This window comes from Panulirus ornatus, chromosome 56 (genome assembly GCF_036320965.1).
Source record: "Panulirus ornatus isolate Po-2019 chromosome 56, ASM3632096v1, whole genome shotgun sequence".
In the NCBI taxonomy this organism is placed as follows: domain Eukaryota; kingdom Metazoa; phylum Arthropoda; class Malacostraca; order Decapoda; family Palinuridae; genus Panulirus; species Panulirus ornatus.
The window spans coordinates 15,528,661-15,555,915 of NC_092279.1; the positions used below are offsets into that span (position 1 = coordinate 15,528,661).

The 27,255-nt window shown below is 48.4% G+C and overlaps 1 protein-coding gene across 4 annotated transcripts in view; it reads left to right on the plus strand.

Moving 5' to 3' along the window:
• LOC139765934 (glycine receptor subunit alpha-2-like) overlaps positions 1-27,255 on the plus strand; it is a 330,653-nt gene that overhangs the window by 222,991 nt on the left and 80,407 nt on the right. For all 4 annotated transcript variants that reach the window (XM_071693907.1, XM_071693912.1, XM_071693911.1 and 1 more), the window contains exon 4: positions 16,462-16,630. In XM_071693907.1, the coding sequence (XP_071550008.1) occupies positions 16,462-16,630 (169 nt within the window). The remainder of the gene's footprint in view (positions 1-16,461; positions 16,631-27,255) is intronic.

Genomic DNA, 27,255 nt, shown 5'->3' on the forward strand with positions numbered 1-27,255 from the left:
TAAACTCGTTAAGCATCGGTTTTTCTTTTTTTTTTTTTCTTGTAAACCACCTCGATCGTAAAAAGCAAAGGGATAGGATATTATATTCTCTCAACACCACCTCGCTATTGATAGCCGTGATCCCCCATCTGCCTCGCTTGTTCTAAAGGCATTTCAGTAATACATCTCATCTCCCATCATAACCCCGGCGTGGGGGGGGTAAGTCGACCCCCCCCCCCCCCTCTGACACCATCTGGTGAGAGCTCATAAAACTGTAAACTTCCCGCACGATCCCCTCCTTGCCCGCCGTGTGAGGGATTGCAGCCAAGCCGCCCGTGTTCGCGAGAGGATTGCATACTTAACAGTAAAGAATGTTGAGGAGAGGAGAGGAGGGCGGGCGCCCGGCTCGGCGGCCGGGCCCCCCGGGCCCCCCCGGTCCCCAGCCCCGTGCCACATAATGCTTCAAACGCTTGAACTTGCATTTTTCATGAGTTCCTCCCCTTAAAGGAAGGAGAGAGAGAGAGAGAGAGAGAGAGAGAGAGAGAGAGAGAGAGAGAGAGAGAGAGAGAGAGAATATACATATATGAAGGTAAATGCAAGTGGCCAGTTATCTTGTGCGTGAGGCTCGCCAGCCTTGAGTGTGAGTGAGGCATGAGTGTGGACGTGACGGTGTTGTGAGACTAAGTCGAAGTGATGGATGTATGCCAGCGGTAAGTATGAGTGTTAGTGGCGACTGGTAGCGGTAAGTGCGAGTGTTAGTAGCGACTGGTAGCGGTTAGGGTGAGTGTAAGTAGTGACTGGTAGCGGTTAGGGTGAGTGTAAGTAGTGACTGGTAGCGGTTAGGGTGAGTGTTAGTAGCGACTGGTAGCGGTTAGGGTGAGTGTAAGTAGTGACTGGGAGTGGTAAGTGTCGGCTGGTCTAAGAATGTTGACGCTACAGGCTGGTTGCTTAGTTTCGTTGCCAGTCCACTCCCTCCCTCCCTCGTACTCTCCCTCCCATTCACTCTCCCTTCCTCCCATGCATATCCCCCCCCTCCTCCCCTGCGCAGGGATAAATGATCCCCTGATTTCCATAGCGGTGACACTCGCTCCAGTAATCGCATCGCACAGATTCTTATCATTCCGAAAGCGACGAAACACACAGTTCATAGCAGCATACCCACCCTCGCTGTATTCTTAAGATACAGTCAATAAAGATACCGTTGACGTAGGTAAACCATGGCGTTGGTTGTTCATCTCAGAAGCAATGTGCGTCCAGGATGCGAAAGACATTCAGCCTCAGTATTCAACAGTGCCTCGGGTCGTTCGAGCGGCCTCGCACTCCTCCATCAGTGTCTAGGTGGCATATGATTTTAATGTACCATTTCATTACAATGTCCTCGTGCGTGAGATCAACGTGGTGTGTCTTTGAACCCAAGCTTCTCTAGCGCATTCACAATTACCAATTTTATTTTTTCCTTCCCTTTTCAAGAGTTATATGAACGTGTATCACTCACTTTGAGAGTCAGTTCCTAATAATGAAATACACTAATGAAATTGAGAACACGATGGGAAATTCTGAAGTGTGAATCTAGTCGTTGTATTGGTGGAAGAAATGTCAGGTTTTATTTTTTGCCTCTCTCTCTCTCTCTCTCTCTCTCTCTCTCTCTCTCTCTCTCTCTCTCTCTCTCTCTCTCTCTCTCTCTCTCTCCGTTGGTGACATTTTTTGAGGCATAATTCTCACCAGGGTCTTCGTCTTTCAAGGCAGGTGCCTTCGATACCGGCCATCGTAAGGTTGGCGGTCGCGGGTCCTGGTCCAGTTCGGCCAGTCCTCAATTACCAGAGGTGCCTCACCAAGACGGTCGTGATTGCATAGCCTGGTCGCCCACTCCTCATTACAGGCTGGACACACACACACACCCGCCGCCCAGCACGCTGTTCCTAGCTGTAGACGCCCGCCCTGCTGTTCCTAGCTGTAGACGCCCTCGCTGCTGTTCCTAGCTGCAGACGCCCACCCTGCTGTTCCTGGCTGCAGACGCCCACGCTGATGTGTCTATAAATATCTCACGTTTGATGACCTAAATGACCTGGTCAGGACGTACGACATAACGAGCAGTTGATGGTCGTGCATCATAGCCGGAAAAAAGTCTCATGACATTTTCTTTTGCTCATAAGTTTGTGATACGGTATTCAAATGGTAAATTATTAGTCTCGAACATTTTTAGAATTTCTGGAAACATTATGTGATGCTTAATTACATCGGCTTTTTTCCCCCCTTCAAAGGTCTCAGAACCTTGTTTAAATCTAGAGCTCCTGTGGCCCCCCAAGATTGTGCTACATCCAGTAGCAGGGACAGGATAAACTTCTGTGAAGCGAGAGAAGTTCCTGGACCCTTTCAGAAAGGGGTCTTAGGGGTATTCATAAATGAGGGTGAAAGGCGTGCAAGGAACAGAGTGAATTGGAACTATGTGGTATACCTGGGTCGACGTACTGGATTGAACCAGGGCATGTGAAGCGTCTGGGGTAAACCATGGAAAGTTCTGTGGGCCTGGATGTGGAAGGGGAGCTGTGGTTTCGGTGCATTATACATGACAGCTAGAGACTGAAAGTGAACGAATGTGGCCTTTCTTGTCTTTTCCTAGCGATACTTCGCACACATGCGGGGAAAGGGAGTGCCATTTCATGTGTGGCGGGGTGGTGGCAGGAATGGATGAAGGTAGCATATATAAATATGTACAGGTGTATATATGTATATGTCTGTGTATGTATATGTATGTATACGTTGAAATGCATAGGTATGTATATGTGCGTGTGTGGGCGTTTATGTAAATACATGTGTATGTGGGTGGGTTGGGCCATTCTTTCGTCTGTTTCCTTGCGCTACCTCGCTAACGCGGGAAACAGCGAAAAATTATAATATATATATATATATATATATATATATATATATATATATATATATATATATATATATATATATATATCACAGTCAAGCGCTAGTGAACAGCGTGCATACCATCTTCCAGTCTTGCTCGCCTCACACCACCACATCTGTCACTCGCCAGCTCGCCTCCCTCCCTCCCTCCCTCCACGCAGCCTTGCCAGCATTGCAGATCTTACTAAACTTCATCTTCAATTCCCTTTGAGTGTCCCTCCCATCAATTTTTCGGTCGCCTTGTCTTCGCTGTCAACATATATTTCTCTCTCTCTCTGTCTCTCTCTCTGTCTCTCTCTCTCTCTCTCTCTCTCTCTCTCTCTCTCTCTCTCTCTCTCTCTCTCTCAAGAATTGTCAGCAACTTGTTCTCGTCAGTAGAAAATTATTCTTTTTTTTTTTCTTATTAACCTCCCGTAGTTGATGCGTCTTTGTCCCCCCCCCCTATTGTTACACAGATGTAGCCAGCGCTGATATTTGATGATACTTGAAGACACACGGTAGTATTATATCTGAATTGAAGGACAGGATGCTTTGGTCTTTGCCCCGAGATCTTCTGGAATATTCTAGAATTTCTAAGGATGCTTTGGTCTTTGCTCCGAGATGTTTTGGAATATTCTAGAATTTCTGAGGATGCTTTGGTCTTTGCTCCGAGATGTTTTGGAATATTCTAGAATTTCTTAGAATGTTTCTTAGAATGTACTGTCGTAGTAGACTAAGGAGAGAGAAATTGACAAATATTTCTCGGGCAGAACGAAAATAGCAATGCGAATGATAATGAAACAGCGACATAACGTTAAGAAAAGTTACGGAGTGTTAGGGTTTTCTCATAGCCTGACTCAAAGAGTAACGTTCAGAACCAAGACATGACCACTCAGTACACATGTATAGATATATGACGTATGTTGCTCAATTATATGACGTCAGAGAAGCAGTACTTCTTCTTTTTTTTCTCGTAGGACAACGCGTACTGCAGAATTTTAACAAGATGTGATATATCCTTGCCCCATTTTCTTTGTGAGGAGAAATTGTTTCCAGATGAGGGAGATGAATCCAAGCTGATGGGTTAAGGGACTTGATGAAGACAAGGTTGAGAAAAATGTTATGAGGAGGAGGAGGTAGAGGGGAAGGAGGAGGAGGAGGAGTTACCAGCTGGCTCCAGCCTTGTAGCTTGTGAGGAACCTCTGGGAGGAGGGTAGATGGTGGTGGTGGTTGGGGAAGTGGCGGGTTCGAGGACTCCACCCACGGAGCGGAGCAGACTGGCTCGCTGGCTCCGTCGGCTGGAGGTGGGTGAATGATGCCCAAGCGGAGGTGCTGAGATGGTGTTGTCTAGCACTCTAAGCATTCTCTGTCTCTCTCTTTCTCTTCTCTCTTTATCAGTCTCTCGTCCGAGAGAAAGGAAGCTGCTATACTCTCCTTGATGTTTAGCACCGCAGGAACACACACACTACACCCTACACTACACTGAGGCGTCACCTGTCGGCCAAGTTGGACGATCCTCCCCCTCGCCACACCACCACCTCGGACCACAGGTCCTTCCATTATGCTGCTCTCCGACCCGACGGTAACTCACCCACGGGGTTTTGTCTCGCATCCTGTTCACTGTGGAGGCCCGCCCCTCCCCTTCCCTCACGGGCGTCGTTCATCTCCAAACACTTTTCTTTCCTCCACGCACGAACTTTGCCTATTCGTTACGCTACGCAACCAGTTTTTTTTCTTTTTGCGTTCGCTAGGCCACGCTACACCAGGGACGCCTCCTTGAACGAGGTTCTGGTACCTGGTACTTCATCCATCCGCCGACGGTGGTGAGATACAGCATGGAATGTAGACTTTAGCATCCATGGAAACTCCAATATGCGACCACATCCTTCAAGGAAGGGGGACCACGGCAGATGCATCCAGGACAGAGTAATGAAACTGAATGATAACCCAGATGAAGAAGTAGTAATTAAGTCATTAATTTACCTTTAATGTTCAAAGACTGTGAGGGCTAACATGTGGCTATGTATCCCGAGGTCCCTGAACCACAATGTGTAGTCCATCTGTATCTGTTGAAGTTAAATGTTTGGTCTTAATCCCTGACTCGTACAGTCTCGCCACAGAACCTTTAAGTCGTGCCCAAATGACCACTTAATATTTAAGCGTAAACAGCAGCTGACGTTGCGCGTGTGTGTGTGTGTGTGTGGGTGTGATTACCGTTTCTGTTCGTTTTATGTATCTGTTTGAGTCGCCCCCATGTGTTTCCCACAACTACATGATTTTAGAATATATATATATATATATATATATATATATATATATATATATATATATATATATATATATATATATATATATATATATATATATATATATCACTTTTTATACCAGAAGTCTTTCATCTGTGTTACAGGAGACCCACTTCCCTTCTAATGGGGTTGTGTTTGCAAGACGAAGCTTGAGTTCCACTTCGAAAGACATTAATGCAGAGTAATGCTGATAAGTGCTCTCACTTCTCATGCCATTACTTAAGACTCAACGCTAATATTTTAACTGGTTTACTTATTTTTTACCGCATTATTTCCTTTGTTATAAACCATGGATTAGCGTAAGCCATGTTTTAATCTAGCCCTGGAAGACGGAATCGCCTAAATTTAAACTCTCCCCTTTTCGAAGCAGGGAGACAGAGGCTTCGAGCACTGTCCACCTCCTCGCGGGATGGGACAGTGTTGTCGACCGAGAGTTCAGTGTTTTGGAACAGTTTTCGAACTGACTCACACTCTCGGTATGCGATTGACAACAACGCCACCGTCCCGTCCTGTCTCTCGCAAGGAGGAGGAGGAAGAGGTGGAGGACAGAAACAGATGATCCGAGCCTTTCGCCTCTGCTTCGAAAAGGCAGCTTTGAACCAGTTGGTGCAGTTATCACTCGCGTGTGCTGAATGAGTCAGTGATAACCATGGCCGAGCAAGTAGTCTGTCGACCGTCTCTTGGGAAGCTATATCACAGGGTCGTGTGTGTGTGTGTGTCTCTCTCTCTCCCTCTGAATTTCACTCCGATACCCGATTCATCATCCGTTTTTCAGCTTCCTAGTTTGCCTGGTTATCTGATTTGCCAGTAACCGAACTCGTCAATTACCCGGCATGTGCAATTACGTATACCACAGGTCCCACAGCGAGTAACGAGGGTGGGTTTTGTTTTTTTTTCACACCGTACTGAAATGTTGAACGTATTTGGCAACTCGATCATAAACATATTTTGGTGATTTCATACGTTAATCAGTCTCGATTGGTTCCCAATTTGTTGTTGATTAGCTCTTGTTCCACTAATGTAAAATTAGGTATACGTAATTACGTTATTGTTCACTGTACAGGCCAGCAGCAAATATATAAATGAATATATATATATATATATATATATATATATATATATATATATATATATATATATATATATATATATATATATATAGTGTGTGTGTGTGTGTGTGTGTCTGTCTGTCTGTCTGTGTGCGTGTGTGTATTTAATGTATACGACCCTTGGCTATGACGGCACGACCCTTGTACACCAGTGAGACATGAGTACGACCAGCACAACGCATTGAGGTACAATGATACAACCCTTGAGAACGAAGGCACGACCCTCAGATATGTTGGCGTGAGGTCAGGTCAACCAGGCTATGCCATCTGACGTAATGTGAGGTCAGGTCAACCAGGCTATGCCATCTGACGTACTTAGAGGTCAGGTCAACAAGGCTATGCCATCTGACGTTGTAATGCTGCAACCGGCGTGGTCAAGGGTCGTACCTTCGTACCCAAAAGGGAGGTTCGTGTGTTCTCTCTCTCTCTCTCTCTCTCTCTCTCTCTCTCTCTCTCTCTCTCTCTCTCTCTCTCTCTCTCTCTCTCTCTCTCTCTCTCTCTCTCTCCCTATTCATTACAGGTAGAGTCCGTCCGTTTCAAAATGAGTGAACGAAGCCGAGGATCCTGACTTTTCAGTATCAGTGGCGTTCGAATCTTTCCGAATCACTTTGATTAAGTCTCATCCGGTCAGGAAGGTCTGAGAAAGCTGTCGCTGCTGATTGGAGAGCTCTTCCCAGTGACTGGAGGAGCTCTCACCGGTGATTGGAGAGTTTCGACCAGTGATTGGAAGAGCTGTCACCAGTGATTAGAGAGCTTTGACCAGTGATTGGAGGAGGCCTCATCGGTGATTGGAAGAGCTCTCGCCAGTGATTAGAGAGCTGTCACCACCGACTCGAAGAGCGCTCAGTCGTGATTGGAAAGCTCTCACCAGTGACTGAAAACGATTGGAAAGCCTTCATCGCTGATTGGAAAACTTGATCTTACTCCTTCTTTTACCCCAGGGAAAAGAAAATGGGAAGCAGTTCCATCACCATCTCCCATGAGGACGCCTGCGGTATGCTGGGCTGCTCAGCGCCTCATTTTTATGAGACGAGGTAACATTTATGAGGTAGACTCATCCTGGACTGTGTTATCACCACAGGGGATGTGGTAGACGTGGTGGTTGTGGTGGTGGTTGGTGTTATACCCCTCGAGGCCCAGGTAGGGTTATCGACGAGTGGTGGGTGAGTTAGGGCAAGACGAGAAGGGCAAGGGAGGACGAGTGGTGAGTGAGTTAGGGCAAGACGAGAAGGGCAAGGGAGGACGAGTCGGCGACGTCCCTCACACACGCGAGATACGAGGCGAGTTTTGAAACGGCGTCGGGCGAGGTGGTATGCGAGTTACAGGAGTGATGTATGGCGAGTTACAGGAGTGATGTATGGCGAGTTACAGGAGTGATGTATGGCGAGTTACAGGAGTGATTTATGGCGAGTTACAGGAGTGATGTATGGCGAGTTACAGGAGTGATTTATGGCGAGTTACAGGAGTGATGTATGGCGAGTTTCAGCTGGCGTGTTGGGGTTGAGGTAGGGAGCCACAGACACCGAGGTCCCGAGGGTGTATAACGAAGTGCGGTATAGAGGCGGACCATCATATGTGGCACAGAGGCGGCCCACCACGTGCGGTATAGAGGCGGACCATCATATATGGCACAGAGGCGGCCCACCACGTGCGGTATAGAGGCGGACCATCATATGTGGCACAGAGGCGGCCCACCACGTGCGGTATAGAGAAGAAACTTCATTGCACTACAGGTACTTTCCTCCTTCGTATAATCCTTGTTTTACAAAATGATAAAACAAACTTTGAGGAAACAAATCAAAAAAAGGAAACAAAAGACGGATCATTCCATTTTTGTTAAGTCTTTAGCAAAGATGTCAGATCTCGCACTAGAAAACAGGAAGGGGGAGGGATGAGGAAGTGGGACAGAAAGGGGGAAGGGATGGGGAAGTGGGACAGAAAGGGGGAAGGGATGGGGAAGTGGGACAGAAAGGGGGAAGGGATGGGGAAGTGGGACAGAAAGGGGGAAGGGATGGGGAAGTGGGACAGAAAGGGGAAAGGGATGGGAAGTGGGACAGAAAGGGGGAAGGGATGGGAAAGTGGGACAGAAAGGGGGAAGGGATGGGGAAGTGGGACAGAAAGGGGGAAGGGATGGGGAAGTGGGACAGAAAGGGGGAAGGGATGGGGAAGTGGGACAGGAAAGGGGGAAGGGATGGGGAAGTGGGACAGGAAGGGGGAAGGGATGGGGAAGTGGGACAGAAAGACCAGGAGCGCATTACGCAAGGCTGGGAGGCGACAGAGTCGAGTCTTGGTCAGAGCGGAGATGAGACCACAGCCTCCAGAAGAGTCTTGAAAAGTGGGCTATTTCCACTCTCATCCATAATGCAGGGAGTAATGCAATTTGTCCCACTCTGTTGCCATCAAGCCGAGACCTCTCGTGTCTCCCCCGGGCACCTGACACACACACACGGGGGGGGGGTTGTTTCCATCACCCCCTCCCTCCCTCCCTCCCTCCCCCTTTCATGCAGAGAGAGAGAGAGAGAGAGAGAGAGAGAGAGAGAGAGAGAGAGAGAGAGAGAGAGAGAGAGAGAGAGAGAGAGGGAGGGAGGGAGGGAGGGAGGACGCTTCCACACATTCAGTCTCCGTCCACATACATATGCACATAGACAGAGAGACATTGTCACACGTAAACATACGTACACAGACAAACCGGGAAATACACACACACACACACACACACACACACACACACACACACACACACACACACACACACACACACACACACACCTTTCTGCCTTGCACTGAACCGTTCGACACACACGGGAGGCTGACAGAAAGACCCCAGTGTCTTCCCATCTCCGACCCGTCCTTCCGGCTCTCTCTCTCTCTCTCTCTCTCTCTCTCTCTCTCTCTCTCTCTCTCTCGGGGGGGGGGGGCGGGGCCGAGGGAGGCAGTTAACACCATCAGTGGCACCGGGCGCCTCCCTCACCATCGGGTGGGTGGTGTGGGAGGAGGCGAAGCAGGGGGAGGGAACCTCCCAAGTGGGGCATGTATCACAGGAACTTTAGGCAGTATCCGCAAGCAATAATATCTTGACCAGGTGGAGTCAATGGCCACAGTGGCCACGGCGGGCGGGTGGGTGGGGGGGTAAAGTGTGGGAGGCGCCATGCGAGAGAATGAAATAAGAATGGAAAGAAAACGTAAAAGTTTACACAATAGTCTATTATGGTGGTAGTGGGTGATGATGTTCATGTCTTTTTTTTATATATATGACGAATTCGGTCGACCACTTCACTAGCGTCGTGGTCCTGAGCTCATAAAGCGTTACGTAATTGCTCTTTTCATGATGTTATTATTACAATATAGACACCAGTAATGGGGAGGGGAGAGAGGGGCGGGCGGGGGCCACACGCTCAGATATGCACCAAAATGAGACTTGTAATGATTAGCGAGGAGGATGTGAAAGTTTTAATGAATGTATTGGTTTTAATCTAAAGTTACGGACGTTTGAGAAAATTAATCGCGAGTTCTACTTGAACATTTTGTGGTCAGCTGCGACAGATACGCATCCGGCCAGCTGATGTATTGCAGAAAGTTTGACCTAAAAATATTGTAAAAAAGAAAAAAAATTAACAGAAAACGGTTCAAAGGTACTCTCTTTAAATCCTTTGTGAGCTGACGGTCCACACACCTTCGATCATGACGAGTGGAACGTAGTGGATGACGGGTGACGGATGGAACGTGGTGGATGACGGGTGACGGGTCACGGACGATGGGTGGAACAATAGAGAGAGAGAGAGAGAGAGAGAGAGAGAGAGAGAGAGAGAGAGAGAGAGAGAGAGAGAGAGAGAGAGAGATGTGCGGTCATCTCTCGTGCATCTCATCCATATTCCATTCATCCCATCTACCTCCCACCTTTCACGTAATCACCTCTCCTCCATCTCAAGCCATCTCCCACCGCCTCCCAACGATCTCCCATCCATCTCAACCCATTGCTCCATCCACCTCGACCTTACTCCGTCTACCTTAGCCATTGGCCATTGTCCGTGTGAAGCGGAGAACTGACCCGTCATATGAAAGGAGTGGACGGACGACCCAGTCCTATAAACCCCGACCTGCAGACCTCCTGGAGGAGATGTATCGCCAGGGGGGGGCGGCTAAGAAGATAAGGGGGGTGGGTGGGTGTGTGTGGGTGGGTGGTGGTCTGCGGCCAGGGTGTATTAATACCTCCGTCTGCTATACAAAGCATGGCAGGAGGAAGATATGAGACAGACCTAAAGCTACGAGACAGACCTTTAAAACTCCAGCACCGACATAAACCTCTACCCAAAATGCTGGCCTTAAAAGCTGTATTGTAAGGATGAAAATTGTTATCGCAGTCTCTTTTCCTTCTTTTTTCTTCTTCGAAGCGTTTCCTTATCCCCGCGGAGGATTTTGGCGTGCTTTTACGGTCCAAGGCCAGGCTGCATCGTAGCCCCAACCTCACCACACCTCACCGACGCCTCCCAAACTCAACCATCTCCTCCCAACCTCACCAACACCCGCCTTAACCTCACCGACCCATCCCAACGTCACTTACTTGTCCACAGAAAGCGGTGCACCACATCTCGCTCATACCTGGCGTCCAGCTGACGTAAAGAAAGACATTCCGACGTCACTGCGTCATAATGTGTCCGATTGCGTCGTCTAACGACAAGGCAAGTGACGTTTACAGGACGTTCCCTCGTCCGTTTACCTCAGGTCGTCTTGCGTCACGACGCACAGCTCTGCTTCATAAATGGACGTGCGTGAACTCGTGCGTCAGCCAAGTTGGCTATGTCATATCCCAGTCCCTGCGTCGGAATGTGCGTCATACCTTGACCTACGCCACTGCATCTGGCTGTATGAATAAGAAAAAAGGAAAAAAGCCTGAACGTTGCGTGATTGTTAAAGGAGATATTCCCCCTCGACCAGAACATTGCTTTAAACGGAACTTGCCGATTTCTGACGTCCACTCTTGTGAGCGACCAACTGGGCCAGCTATTTCTCTCAATGTTATTATTATTATTGTGGAACGCCAGGACTCCTTTGTTGACAGGGGTCCCGTGGCTATATCCCCTGGAACCACTCCCCTCACCTCCCCTCCTTCCTTCCCCCCCACTTTCTCATCCACCGCCACCACCATTCAGGGGCTCCTGCAGCTTCAAGGCTGCGCTACACTCAGTAGAAGGGACAGTTTGGATTCTTTTCAAGCGATTTTTTTTTTTTCCACAAGTGATTATTTTTTTTATGTCAACTGACGGTGATACAGCTTCGTATATTTTTTTCACTTGCAGTGTAACCTCAAGCAGCCAAGATCCGGGCATATATATATATCCCTGGGGATAGGGGAGAAAGAATACTTCCCACGTATTCCCTGCGTGTCGTAAAAGGCGACTAAAAGGGGAGGGAGCGAAGGGCTGGAAATCCTCCCCTCTCGTTTTTAATTTTCCAAAAGGAGGAAAATTATTAATACTTCTTTTCCACATCATTTGTTCGCCGTTTCCCGGGTTAGCGAGGTAGGGCCAGAAAGAGACGAGGAAACGGCCTCATTCGCTTACATGCTCTCTGTTGCTGTCACGTTATAATGCAGCGAAAAAGAGAGGGCACCTCCCTACCCAACCCCCCACCTCCCACCCCCTACTCGCAAGCCTTGAATTTTCCCACCTTGGAAGAGAGAAAGGTGAGGAGTGACGTGATCACCACCTTTAAGAAAGAGATCGATGACTTGGACGGTGAACAGTTCATCGAGGGATGTAGGAACAGAACAACCAGAGAACATAAAATGAAGTTAGATAAAGAAAATTGTCCCAAAAAGAGGGAAAGAAGTACTTTTTTTTATAGTGGTAAGATGGTAGATGGAGTGAAATAGAGTGACTGACGCCACGATTAATGACGACAGAATACACGAATGTAAGAAGTTGTGGTAGAGTTAGTAAAGGATGTTCAAAGGATGGGGTCCTGCGAGTCTGCAACTCCCTCTCCCTTACAGTGCAAGTAGATACTTGCAAATGGTTCATTACAACTAGATCCCATGGATCTTTACGTGGTTTCCCCTGACCACTTACTTCATATGCCCTAGTTCAACTCACTGACAACACGACACCCTGTATATGTCATGGCTACAATTCTTTTTGTCCCATGCACGCCACACACCCTCCTGGATGTTCGGGCCCGGAAGAATCAAAGTTTTTTTTGTCACTTCATCCATATATATATATATATATATATATATATATATATATATATATATATATATATATATATGTATATATATATATATATATACATGTCGTCTTGATGATAGATGGTGTTGGGAAGGTGAGGTCAGGTACGGAGACAAGATTGGCCCCACTACCCAACACACACAACCCCAAGCAGTGATTCGCGAGGTCATAATGTCAAAGGTTGCGGTCACGCGTTGAACTATTTGGTGAGACCTGGTTACTGAACCATGACCTGAAGTGAATCTTAATGTAGGCAACAATGGTTTTTGTTTTCTCGTGTGTCATGACTGTGGTCTTTAAAGGTCGGAAGGTCAGAGGTTACGAGGTCAGTCAAAGTAGAAGTATCCCTGGAGTGACCGAACCATCGAGTTGACTGAATTTTGATATAGTCACAAGGGTTTACAGCTCACGTAGTCGAACAATGCCACTGGTCTTTAGGTCGTGAGGTCAAAGATTACCGAGGTCAGTTTAGAGAGTTCCGTGGTGTGACCTCGGTGTGGTGGGGGTGGGGTGTTCCGCCTGGCCTGGCCTGACCTGACCTGACCTGACCTGGCCTGTTGGAGTGTAGGGTATCTAAACACACGTGGACGATTCACGTGTTCAGGACGTGTTGGTTTGTGATCGTTATTCATCTTTCCTAACGACTGTTCGTGGTGGTTCTCTTCACGTGAGGTCAGGGGGTGACATCCCGTGACCTGTGTCGGGAGAGACTTTAATGAGGGGGGAGACTTTAACAAGGGGAGACGTATTATAATTCGTCTCTCTCTCTCTCTCTCTCTCTCTCTCTCTCTCTCTCTCTCTCTCTCTCTCTCTCTCTCTCTCTCTCTCTCTCTCTCTCTCTCTCTCTCTCTCTCTCTCTTTATCTGCCTATCTATCAATATCTCTCTCCGGCTATCTATCTCTGTATGTATGTATGTATCTATCTAGCTCTGTCTCTCTGTACCTTATCAAATCCTGGACACATTTTCTTCTCACTCCCTCCATCCTAACCTAATTTTACTCTGTATGATCTCCTCCTCCTCCTCCTCCTCCTCCTCCTCCTCCTCTCATGTATTATATTATACCTAGATGGATCCCTCTCCCACTTCCTTCTTCCTAATCTTATTTCATGTCCTCTCAATCTTACCTTACATACATGCAGCTCCGGATCTTCTTTCTATTCCCATCTCTTGCGCTCACTACCATCCTTAGTGTATGTAGCTGTTGCATTTTGATGGCCTGTATACGTGGGTGCGTCCCCAGCGAGGCTTTTGCTCCTCCGCGCATGGGACGCATGGACGGCCTGGCATATCCCTCTTCTAATTCGTCCAGCCAGAACTTAATTCCAGTTTATGGCCATGCAGAACTCCGGGGAATCCCGTTTCCATTTAATTATTGCACCCAGAGTCTGGTTAAAGGGTGTCGCGAGGGGTGGGGGTAGGGTGGGGTAGGAGGCAATGAACATGTGTAGCAGTCATAGGGTAGGGGAACGGGAGACAGGAATGGGTAGGGAATGGGTGAGAGAAATGGTGTAAGTAGAGAGTTGAATGTCTGCCCCTTTCATTCGTGAATGGAGTTAGGACCCAAGCGATTCCGAGTCTCATCTCCGAGGCTGATGACCCAAGTAGAGTGGCGAGAGTGAGCTGAGGTTGGTAGTGAGCTGAGGTCGGTTGAGAGCTGGGGTCGGTTGAGAACTGAGGTCGGTAGTGAGCTGAGGTCGATTGAGAGCTGAGGTCGATAGTGAGCTGAGGTCGGATGAGAGCTGGGGTCGGTAGTGAGCTGAGGTCGGTAGTGAGCTGAGGTCGGTAGTGAGCTGGGGTCGGTAGTGAGCTGAGGTGGGTAGTGAGCTGAGGTCGGTAGTCAGCTGAACTTCAGAGAGCCAGCGGTAGTCAGCCAGTCAGCTGACCGGAGACACAATAGTTCGCTGAACAAAGGGAACAGTAGTTAGTTTCAGCAATGGCTCAGTGTCGTGAGGTTAGAATTGCTTCCTGCATACAGATGAGGTCATTCCCCATCAGCTGCGTGAGATTACCTCCTCAGCTACGTAGGCCATGCGTGGTCCGTCCCTCCCATCCGCTCTACAGATGACTGGCCGTTCGTCCCTTCACATAAGCAGATAACATATCGCCCTTCCTCCCGACCGTACATGTGAGCGGGTCGCGCATATGCAGAGATGGTGGATCCAAGTTTCCCAATCGTCTGTGAATAGATGGTTCTATTTATCCATCTCGAGGACCGCGTCCTCTCTGGATGTCCTTTTGTATGTATCAAGGCAAAATAGTATCTGCTGGGATGTCTGACAGACAGACAGACGGACGCACGCACGCACAAGACACAGGGAAAAAGTCCCCGACACTGAGGGGAAACAGACGGTGGCACAGACTAAACACACCTCATAGAAAATGAATCTCAGAATGTGAGAAATCACAAACTGTGCTGAATATGCTTTTCTTTCCCTCAGCACAAGCAAACTCTGCAACAGCGGGGGAAAAAACCTGCGTGTAAAAAAGGTGATAGAAAGAGGGAAGGCACAGGAGGAGGGATGGTTGAAATTAGTGTGGAATATAGAGGCGAATTGATATAGACGATCGATTATGAAGTCTTGAACACGTAGTCGAAGACGTTTGGGAATATGTTAAACCTTTCTTGATCGCTTTTCATGTAATATTGCAAGCGAATATATCCGTCTCTTTGGCTCGGGATTTACCTGTTCTTTGACCTCCACATGTCTGGTCTTTACATGTCCAATAATTATGACACGTCCACACTTCACGTGTATATTGACCACGGGTCCTTACCCGGGTGTATCCAGTGGCCATATGTCAGGCAACCGCCCATGCAGTGTCCCCACATGTAGTGGCCACGCCGGCTGTGGCCAGGTTTCCGCGACAGGTCAAGGGAATATCTTTCCAGTAACGACGTGCCCAAGTCTTACCACATTTCCTTGCTTCCCATGTCCACTTCTTACCACATTTCCTTGCTTCCCATGTCCACTTCTTACCACATTTCCTTGCTTCCCATGTCCACTTCTTACCACATTTCCTTGCTTCCCATGTCCACTTCTTACCACATTTCCTTGCTTCCCATGTCCACTTCTTACCACATTTCCTTGCTTCCCATGTCCACTTCTTACCACATTTCCTTGCTTCCCATGTCCACTTCTTACCACATTTCCTTGCTTCCCATGTCCACTTCTTACCACATTTCCTTGCTTCCCATGTCCACTTCTTACCACATTTCCTTGCTTCCCATGTCCACTCTTTACCCTTTTTTCCTTATTTCCCTTGTTCATCCGTCACTCCATTTCTGTACTTCCCATGTTCAGGCCTTACCCCATTTCCTTACTTCCCATGTCCAATCCTGACCCCATTTCCTTACTTCCTATGTCCAGCCGTTACCCATTTTCCCTACTACCCATGTCCAGTCCTCACCATATTTTCGTAACTCCGATGTCCAGTGGTCGCCACGCTTCCGTGCCTCCTCCTCCTCCTCCTCCATGTCCCCTTTCAGGATACGTCCTGGGCGCCCTCTGGCCACCGGCGGGGAACACCAAGAAGATGGGACAAGACGCCCTCGATAGCGGCGCCTATCACGTTTCATATGACTCTCATACCGGCGGGCGCGAGAGGGAGGGGTGGAGGGTGTCATTACCTGGCCGATAATGAGCTGGTTGATGCAATAGATGACGCGTTGTTAATCAATACTTCTGTCGGCCATATCCTGTGTGATCAGGGTTGCAAGGCCTTGTGTGTGTGCGTGTGTGTGTGTGTGTGTGTGTGGGGAAGGGGGGGATGGGTGAGGGTAATTATCTGATCATCTGATTAACCTTAATTATTGACTTAAACTATAACAACATGAGTGGAGGGTAACGGCTCCGTGATGGTAGGGGGATGGGATGGTGAGGAGATTGTGCGAGGTGTGGTTTGGGTATCGCTAACACTCGTCTCTCTCCGTTTCTCTCCCCTGCAGTGGAGCGTCATGCACCATGAACGACGGACCGCTGGAATTCAGCGACATCATGCCAGACAACCCCAGGGACTACGACAAGATGGCCCCTCCTAAGGGGGGGAACGACCCCACCACCGTCTACTTCCACGTCACCGTTATGAGCCTCGACTCCATCGATGAGAGTTCCATGGTGAGTACTGTGGTGAGGACGGGTGAGTACTGTGGTGAGGACGGGTGAGTACTGTGGTGAGGACGGGTGAGTACTGTGGTGAGTACGGGTGAGTGCTGTAGTGAGGGGTGGGTGGGTTACAAGGTGAGTACTGTGGTAGGATGGGTGAGTTCCATGTTGAGTACTATGGATGAGTATACTCACCGTCTGCAAGATCGTGTCTGTAATGTAGATTACTCAGCCAGGCATTTTATCAATACATTTACACACATTCGTATTCGAACACTTTATTCTTGTCTAGTATTCGTATTCACGAAAAAAGAAAAATAAATGTGAAGTTTTCGTATTCCCTTTCGAACACGGGTGTCCCCCATCTCCCCATCCCATCAGTCGAAACCACGAAGGAAAACCATCTCTCACGTAAACCAAAGAGGGAGGGAGGGAAGGGGAGGAGGGGAAAACCCCTTACCCCCTGCGAGACAGTGGCCCAGTCTCTTGTTACCGGTGCCCTTTGAGAGGCTCGGAAGCCAGCCGGCCGTGCCATCTATCTGGTCTCGCCGTAATTCTGATAGATCCTCGCGCCTCGCTTCTTTTGCATAGCGCGCCGGAGGGGAGGATGGATAAAGACGGGCCCACAGAGCCGGGCCCGGCTGGATTATGATCAGTTCCCCCCGCTGGACGGCCACGACTACTGGGACTGCAGAACTTTCCTCAGTCTCGTCAGACTGGAAGAAGACTCGGAAATGACATCCTTTGACCCGTCCCCCACAGGGCCGAGGGTAGAGAGCCCCGCTGGACCTGAAACCTCTCCCTCCCTGACGGACGGGGGCGCCACCAGCCAGCCACCGCTCCAGCTGCCGTTCCACAACCCAGCTCTCTCCTCTCTTGGCCAACACTATTGACAGCGTTCATCTGCTCTTTAGTGTGTCATAATATCTTCTTTTTTTTTTACAGCACCGCGGGCATTATTATGGTCGGTCACCTGTCTGTCGTTAATTCCAAGAGTTTGCAAAAGCGAGACATTTTTTTTTTTTGAGTGATTTAGGAAAAAAGGCAAGGTCTTGTCATCATATGCGATGATGCAAGTGACATCAGATGTCCTTTCCAGTTGAGGATTTGATGAAATGAAACGAGATAGTTTCATAATTCACTGAAAATTGACTACACACACACACACACACACACACACACACACACACACACACACACACACACACACGCACACACACACATTGATCGTCTGGTCACCCCAGTAACAGTGTTTGTCTAGTCTCCCCAGTAACAGTCGTTGTGTGTTCACCATCGTCTGGTCACCCCAGCAACAGTCGTTGCCTGGTCACCCCAGCAACAGTCGTTCGTCTGGTCACCCCAGCAACAGTCGTTTGTCTGATCGACCCACCAGCAGTCGTAGTACTGGGACGGAGGGATGTTACAAGACAGCTTTTCTCTACAGTTGAGATGAAGGGTTCGACGTAGGAGTGAGGCGACGCTGGACCTGCATCTCGCCACAAGGACCCCGTCGGCTCTAAGACGCTGGTGTCGCTCCTGCCGACGCCTGAAGGGTTGGTGCTGACGTCCTCTCGAAGGGCCTCGTATTAGGGATCTCCTGCTTTGCTAAAGGCCCCGTGTGGAAGGCCTCTAGGGCCTAGGCTCCTGCAGGGGAGAGAGAGAGAGAGAGAGAGAGAGAGAGAGAGAGAGAGAGAGAGAGAGAGAGAGAGAGAGTTCCGAGGCCAAGTGGTAGAATTTTGTTGTACTCCAACTGTTGTAGTTCGAGGGACGTAACGGAAGTAGTTACAACAACGAACTTCCTCTCTCCTACGGAGTTCGTACATGCCAGGCCTCTCAGCCCAGAACTACCTTTTCTATGGTTTCTGTTTCAGTGTACAGAAAGCGACACAAAACTTAACTCTCGTGGAGGACGAGAGAACTAGGTCGTCTTAAGCTAAATGCTCGTGCCAGACATGAAGACTTGGCGGATCCATCAGTGACACCAGCCGTCTCCCGAACTCAGAAAACTGTTCCTCGTCTCCCACGTCACTTCGACCACGAAAGACGGACCTTCGTCTCTCTCTGCTCCTGGCAGATCCTACCTTTCTGTCGAGTTACAGAAAAAAAAATGAGCTTGAATGTGTAAGACATCATCTGCTAGTGATCGTATTTTGATTCTTGCTTAACACTAACCCGATAAAGGTTCCACATCTACTGTGTGCCATTTTCGACTACATACTGTGAGGGAAAGGATTGGAGGAGGAGGAGGAGGAGGAAGAGGTGTTGAGGAGGGGGAGAGGAAACGCACCTCCCCTTCTCCCCTCATCCAAATTTTCTGCTTCACCAAAACCATTGTTTTGCTCTGAACGTTTCCATGTATTCAGAAACTGCAAATATTGCCTGCAGGGCTGCATTCTCCTCACTCCCAGGGCGCACACACACACACACACACACACACACACACACACACACACACACACACACACACACACACACACACACACACACACAAACCTGACCCGTCCACACCAAGACATCCACTCGGCGTCAGAGGACCATATTCGCCCTTCGAACAACACAGTTCTCCCAGGTGGCAACGAAGGTCGTCCCTTATATATATATATATATATATATATATATATATATATATATATATATATATATATATATATATATATATATATATATATATATATATTCCTTCACCCGCTGTAAGGATCACCAAACGTCCCTCGGAAAACCGATCCCATACCAGCTTTTTCTCTTCGACCTCACCCCTGTAGAACTACTTCCTCTACACCCACCCACCCCGGGAATATACACGTGTAAGTACGTGACACACCGTTCATTTGGCCTCGGGGTTGCTCGTCCTCCTCCTCCTCCTCCTCTCCCCCTTCTTCGGGGTCTTCCATCAGAATTCCAGATCTTCCAAATTAACAGCGGAGGATGTGTTCTTAGCCTCTCATAAAGCCAGGGTTAAGCTGTAAGACCTGGCAGCAGGTTACCCCATGCACTAGGTACAACAAGTTCGCCTTTAAAACGGCCTTAACCTCCGCTGTGGCTAAGGCCGAGAGAGAGAGAGAGAGAGAGAGAGAGAGAGAGAGAGAGAGAGAGAGAGAGAGAGAGAGAGAGAGAGAGAGAGAGAGAGCCATCAGGCGCAGGAGAATGTCGTCCGGGCTTAGCAATATGGATTACGGAGATACGACAGACGACGACCCAGGGGCCTGTGAACTACAGGGAATTGCGGTGGATGATTATTATTGACTCCCGCGTCGTAAACGAAACCATGGAAGGGATCGGTCTTCATCAATAGGTGGTCCTGGGAGATTGTTGAGTTCGACACGACCCCTCGCCCACCTCCACCGCGTCTCACCTGCCCCCACCTGCCACCCTGCTCTTTAACTAACCCACCGTCCTTCTGGCGTGCCTTCTCAACCTGTCCTCTCACCTACCCTGTTCAACTCCCCTCTGCTCCCCACTCTGCTAACCTTCCCCCTTCTGACCTACCCTACCAGACAGTCCTCTAACCCCACTCTGCCCACCTCCCCTCTGGCTCATCCTAACCCACCTTCCCTTTCCTCTAGCCCACCTTATTCAACTCCCCCCCCTCCCCCCCTCTGAGGCCCACCTTGTTAACCTATCCACTGACACAACCTACTCAACTCCACTGTGGCCCACCCTTGTCCAACCTTCCCTGTGGCCCACCATGCCAACCTCTTGTCTAACCCACCCTGCCCACCTTCCCCTTTGGCTACCCACCTGCCCACAACGTTATCTCTCATAAAAAGAAGAGAAGCTCTGCGGGTCTCTCGCTGGAAGCCACTTGAATCCGGAACCCAAAATTTAAAATGTAAATATGAAAAGGAAGAAGTTTTGAATAAGTGTCGGACGACCAATTAAACTTCTTATCTCCTGAACTTCCTAACCCTGGCACACAAACTTCAGGACGGCCGTTCTTTAAGGCGATGTAGAGGACATTCAACCACTCGGTCCCTGACTTAGAAAAGAAGAATGGTATCCATATAGGTCATCGGAGGCATTCCAGCACTTCCTTTAATGATGGGCGCTGGAAGGCGTAATCCAGGATTTACTGCAGGGGTTGAGGTCCTGCGTTCTGAGTGCGGTGAAGTAGTAGAAAATTAGATTTTTTTTTCCTATTGTTAGGAAAGGTGAGCACCCACTTGGTCTTTTCCTTAAAGAAAGGCAGCTTGATGGTGACTCCCAAGTTCTATATGAAGCCAACATGGGCTGTATACAGATCCACATGAAACTCATGTTGATCTTTTGGTAACAAGGGAAAAGACTACGTAGGAAAGTTAACTAACAGGAAACCTGATGGTCCATGACTGGGTTCTTCCGCCGGAGAACAGCAAGTTGTATCCTAAATCTCAATTGAGCGAAAGAGACTAAAAGACAGGAAAGCTGCCTCCCATCTCCGCCACCCACCACTCCTTCCAGCATATCAGCCCACGGGGAGTTAAGTCCTTAACTTGGGGGACTGAATTTATACTGCAGTAAGTTCCATAAAGTCCCAGTCACTAGGGAGAAATACTTCTTTATTATCTTTATTGATTTTTGGAAAATATGGTTCCATGGGGAACTCATGGGAGAGGATGCGACGTTCTGCAGGGGTCAGGGGTTTGAGGGGAGTTCCTGGAACTCATGAGAGGAAGGTGAAGACCTAGTGAGCCTCCAGGGGTGGAGTGAGAGTCCATGATGATCCAGGAAGGTGAAAGAGGTTCGTGCTGGTCCAGGTGGAGAAAAGAGGAGCACCATGGTGTTCCAGGATTGATGTCGGGAGTCTCGGGGTCTCTTGTGTTCCAGGACTGCTCCAGATGAAAAAATATGAAGGGTTTCTATGATCGCTTGTGTTCCATGGCTGTACCAGATGGAAGGATGGACGATGTCCGTGGTCTCATTTGTTCCAGGACCGCCCCTGATGGAAGGAAGGGTTTCCTTGGATCCCCAAATGGAAAGGAGGAGTTCTCGGTGCTCTAGTAAGATGGGTGATCCCAAGTGATCCAGGGAGTAGGTTAGGTTTCCAGTGGTCTTCGAAATGGGACGGGGATCCATTGAGGGAAGGGGGTACTGAAGGTATTCCACGTGGATTTGGGAAGTCGGTGTTTGGTTCGAAAGCGTCTGAGTGCTGTCAAGGCTCCTCTGCCCCAGACTTGTCATTCCAGAATTCGGAATTTCATTTCCAGTATTGCGATGGTTATCCAGTCCAGAGAAAGTACACACATAATGATTTTGTAATGATACAATATATCTAACAGGAGGAATAATGCATAGGATGTTAGACCAGCTTAACGAGCAGCTTCTAAAACATTTCCACCAAAATGATATTAAAGTTTGCACAAATTTGCAGAAGAACGTAAAGATTTGCGGTGTTCGTCCAGTAATCTCCCTCTTGATTTTGGTGGTAGGAGCCTCGGGGATGCAGCCAAGGGTGAACTCATGCTTCGGCAAGCTCCCCTCCCGGAGAAAAGGTGAGAGAATCAACACTGCCTCACTCGGAGCTGTGGTGGAAGAATCAATATCCGTTCGCATCAGACCTCGTCATCCTCCTGGTCTGGTGGTGGTGCAGCGGTAGTTCGAGGAGAGGCGCTGGGGATTTCATCGCAGGCACCTGTTTTTACCAAACTCAAAAGGGAGGGGATTTTTTTTCATTATTTATATTTTTTCATTAATATACGTAGATACGTCATGCGTTTTCAGTTTTGCTTACGATAGTGTTCTCTTTTGCCTCGCGTTTGTATACGTTTGAAGTGGCCAAAGGGTAAAGATTGGACTTGGCGACGCGGAACATTGACACGAAATGTTGCGATTTTATGAATAAATTGAGGACATCGTGGGCAAGCGCAAGAGCGCCCGCGCGCGCACACACACACACACACACACACACACACACACACATACACACTGCACGAGTGTAGAACTCCGTCCCAGTAACACACAAGTAGTAATTACACATTCATAACCAGGCCGCGTCGTCTGCCGGGGTTGAGAACGGCTGGAGCATTATGACAGTCGCCCGGTGGTGCGTGGGTTCTGCTGACAACACTGTCACCACGACTCGTGCCAACAGGAAGAAACATCAACACCACCACACCTCCCCACACTCCCTCCAGTGCCTCCTCTCACCTCCCTTCTCACCCCCTACCTTCCCTTCATCATCTCCCTCCCTCCCTCACTCCCTCCCTCCCTTCCTCGTGGGCGACACGCCTGTGAAATGAAATTATGGAAATCATGGATGATCTTCATAATACACCAGTGTGTGGGAGGGAAGGAAGGAGGGAGAGGGACAGCCTCTGCTATACCCTCTCCTCCCTCGAGACGCGATATGGAATGTTTCGGTAAACATTATTAAGCACTTGTAAGCTGGTGGGTTAGTGTGAACACACGGGAGATATATATATATATATATATATATATATATATATATATATATATATATATATATATATATATATATATATATATATATATATATATAAAGCAGAATGTCCTTATTCTAACAAGAGATTGGAAAACGTATCAGCCGATACGCTGAAAATTTACGAGCCATATAATTGCCCTGGGCCAAAGTGGAAATAATGGCATTCTTACACAGACGCTTCCCGGTAATTTCATATTCATGAGTCGTGTGTGTGTGTGTGTGTGTGTGTGTGCTGTTGCCGGCAGCCACACACGCCCCCACTGAAGTATGGGAAACGAGAGGAAGTGTTCTTGGGTAGAGAGGCATGAGGCATGAGGGTTGGTGTGAGTGTGTGTGTGTGTGTGTGTGTGTGTGTGTGTGTGTGTGTGTGTGGCAGGACTGTTGAGGTGAGACAGAGATCAAATTGGTAAAAGTGGACAGTATACAGAAAGAGAGACGCTAAGAAAGGACGGGGCATAGACAAACAGCCGGCAGGACAGAGAGACAGACAGACAGACAGACGGAGGAAGATAAGATGAATCAAAGGAGATTACATGGCAGTTAAAGGTATACGAATACGATTAAAAAGAAAAAGAAGAAGAAATGGTTCCCTATTCGAGAATATCTTGAACAGAAGACACACCCGCACACACTAACATCATCCCTCTTTGTCACACCAAGCACTCCACCTGCTCTTACCTCATCTCTACAAGCGAGGGAAGACACACACACCCACCCACCCACACACACACACACACACACACACACAACACACACACACACACACACACACACCATCGTCATCCCCTTAGTAACACCAAGATCTCCCTCCACCTGGTCTGGTCTGTACAAGCGAGGGAACACGCCGGAGGACATTGAAGACCGCTTTTCAACGGCTATAAATACACGCCTTTCCAATAAACCCGGCAAATATACGAGACGTCTCCAACACTCTTCTCTCTCTCTCTCTCTCTCTCTCTCTCTCTCTCTCTCTCTCTCTCTCTCTCTCTCTCTCTCTCTCTCTCTCTCTCTCTCTCTCTCATGGTGTTGTCCTTTTTGCCTTGGTTGACACGTAGTTTTTTTAATTGTCTTTTTTGTTTTGTAACCTTTCAATGTTGTTTGTTTGTTTTGCCATGTTGTTGTTGTTGTTGTTGTTGTTGTTGTTGTTGTTGTTTTGCCATTGTTGTTGTCGAGTATTGTTTGCCACTCTTGCCACTTATTGTTTGCCATGGGTTGCCATCGTCTTGTTTGCCATTATTGTCACATACAGTTTGCCATGTTTTGTTTGCTAGTATGGCCACTTACTGTAGGAATACATGAGTTACCCTCCACATGGTTCATCCCGTCCTGGGAATGGACGCTGAGAATGACCTTTCGGGACACAAATACGACCCCTGGTCCAGGTCATAGGTCAGGCCATCAAAGCGGAGGGTCGTACGTGCGTCGTCCTCAAGGGTCGTAACTTGGCGTCGCAGCCATTAAGTTAGTTATCTCAGGTGGAGGCGAAACTCCATGGTGGGTCATAGCAGTCCCTTTCCAGTGGCTACACCTCCACACTAGCAGGCGTTCCCAGTGGCTACACCTCCACACTAGCAGGCGTTCCCAGTGGCTACACCTCCACACTAGCAGGATTTCCCAGTGTCTACACCTCCACACTAGCAGGATTTCCCAGTGGCTTTACTTCCACACTAGCAGGCTTTCCCAGTGGCTACACCTCCACACTAGCAGGCTTTCCCAGTGGCTACACCTCCACACCAGCAGGCTTTCTCAGTGGCTACACCTCCACACCAGCAGGCTTTCCCAGTGGCTACACCTCCACACTAGGAGTCCCTTCCCAGTGGCACCCCTCCACGCTAGCAGGCTTTCCCAGTGGCTACATCCTCCCCACTAACAAGCTTTCGCAGTGGCTGCACCTCCACACTAGCAGCCCTTCCCAATGGCAACGCCGCCACACAGCAGCCCTTCCCAGTGGCAACGCCCCCACACAGCATCCTTTCCCAGTGGCAACGCCGCCACACAGCAGCCCTTCCCAGTGGCAACGTTGCCGCCACACAGTAGCCCTTCCCAGCGGCGGCAACACTGCCAGACAATGGAGACGTGAGGGTCACAGCACGTACGGCGGGCCGTCACCCCCCAGCTGTGGTATGTGACATCTCACGACGCTGCACCTACACACAATTGCTTCAGTGTCAGCGTTACAACGCAGACTACATCAGGCACGCCCGCGTCCCCGGCGGCAGTGTTGCTGAAGTGTACTTGATAGTACAGCGTCGTCGCGTTCGCCCTCTTGGCATAGCCACACACACACACACACACACACACACACACCACATCTCGACAGTTCAAAAATCATATTATTATTATTATTATTATTATTATTATTATTATTATTATTATTATTACTATTATTATTATTATTATTATTATTGTTTTATTATTATTACTATTATTATTATTATTATTATTGTTTTATTATTATTATTATTATCATTATTATTATTATTATTATTATTATTATTATTATTATTATTATAATTATTATTACTACTACTGTTACTATTGTAGTAATGTTATTGTTTTTGTTAATCTATCATTTTTACTTGTCCTCTTTTGATATTTATCACTTTCTTGTTCGTTTATTTTTTGGAACCAAACCATTTTTTTTTTTCTTTTATTGTGCCGCTGTTTCCAAACAATATTAACGTCATCACACAACCGTACGTTGTGTCTGGCAGTTATTGGCACTTCTTCCGTAAATGTTGCCATATTGTGTGACGTGGCCGCGTACTCTACATGTAATTTCCTTCACCCGCAGCAGAATTCATATGTATTTACCCTCCACGTCCATTCAGCCACATTACTGTTACCTGTTGTGCCATATTGTGTTTCACATCGGTTTTGCCACGTTGGATATCATAGTGTTGCTGATATATTTGTGTTACTAACGTGTGTGTGTGTGTGTGTGTGTGTGTGTGTGTGTGTTTGTATTAGTAGGTGTTGCGTATTACGCGGTAGCTCGTTTGCTAGTGTGTAAGTATTTGATGACAGTGTTTGTGTGTGTGTGGTAACAGGGGTCGTTGTTTGTAACAAACCACAGTGAACGCACCACCGGGAGTCATATGTACATAACATACGACTAAGAATGCTGATTCGGTGTCATATTTAAGCCTTTCTTTTTTTTTTTTAACGGGAAACCAATACGGACCATTGCCAGGTTACTACTGAGGGGAAAACACAGGTAAGGAAGGTAGTTTCCCTCGGTAGTTTCACTCCGTGAGATGAGAGTTGTTAGCCTCGAATGACCGGGTATTGAAGGAAAGTTCCCGTGTGTGTGTGTGTGTGTGTGTTGGGGGGGGGGGGGGGGCACCAACTCGTGATACGACGAATTAAAAGCAAGGACGAGATGCTCTTACGCTGGAGAGGGTGTGTGTGTGTGGTGTGTGTGGGGGGGGAAGGTTTGGTAGGTGTTCGTGGAGGGTCATGTAGGATTTAAGGAATCCGTCTGCATGTAGAGGGATTTGGTGGATACTTTGGGATATTGGTGGGATTATTACAGTGGGAGGCCCTGTCGCGCGGGGGGGGTAGGGTGACATTTGAGGGGGAGAGTGTGAAATGTCTTATCCCTTGTCCCTTGGGGTTGACGGGGAAGGATAAAACGGACGGGGTGACGGGGGGAGGATAAATCGTGTGGGGTTGACGGGGGAGGATAAATTGCCCTTGTTGACGGGGGGATAAATCGCGCTGGTTGACGGGGGAGGATAAATCATGCGGGGTGACGGGGAGTGGACGGGTAACCGTCCTGTCTCGCGGGGCAGCGAGGGAAGGGTAGAAGGACACCGTCCACTGCCTCCGGTTGGCTCAGCCTTCATATGGGCATTACAAAAACACATCCCAGAGCCCTCCTCCTCCTTTTCCTCCTTCTACTGCCAATCCTCCTCCTCCTCCTCCTTCTCCTCCTCCTCCTCCTTCTCCTCCTCCTACTGCCCCTCCTCCTCCTCCTCCTCCTCCTCCTCCTCCTCCGTGATTATCATCCGAGAGTTGGGTAGTAAAAGTGGTGGAGCGTATCTACTGCCTCGATGCAAGAAGCACAGAAGGGAGAGTAGAAAGAAAATTCGACCCGGAATTAACGGCCAGGGGTTTTTTTTTTGGGGGGGGGGGGAGTAGCGTTTCCTGCGCAGTGTTTGAGGTGGAGGTTCTCTGTAGGAGACCGCGTCCCCGGGGCAGCTGTACGTAGACACAC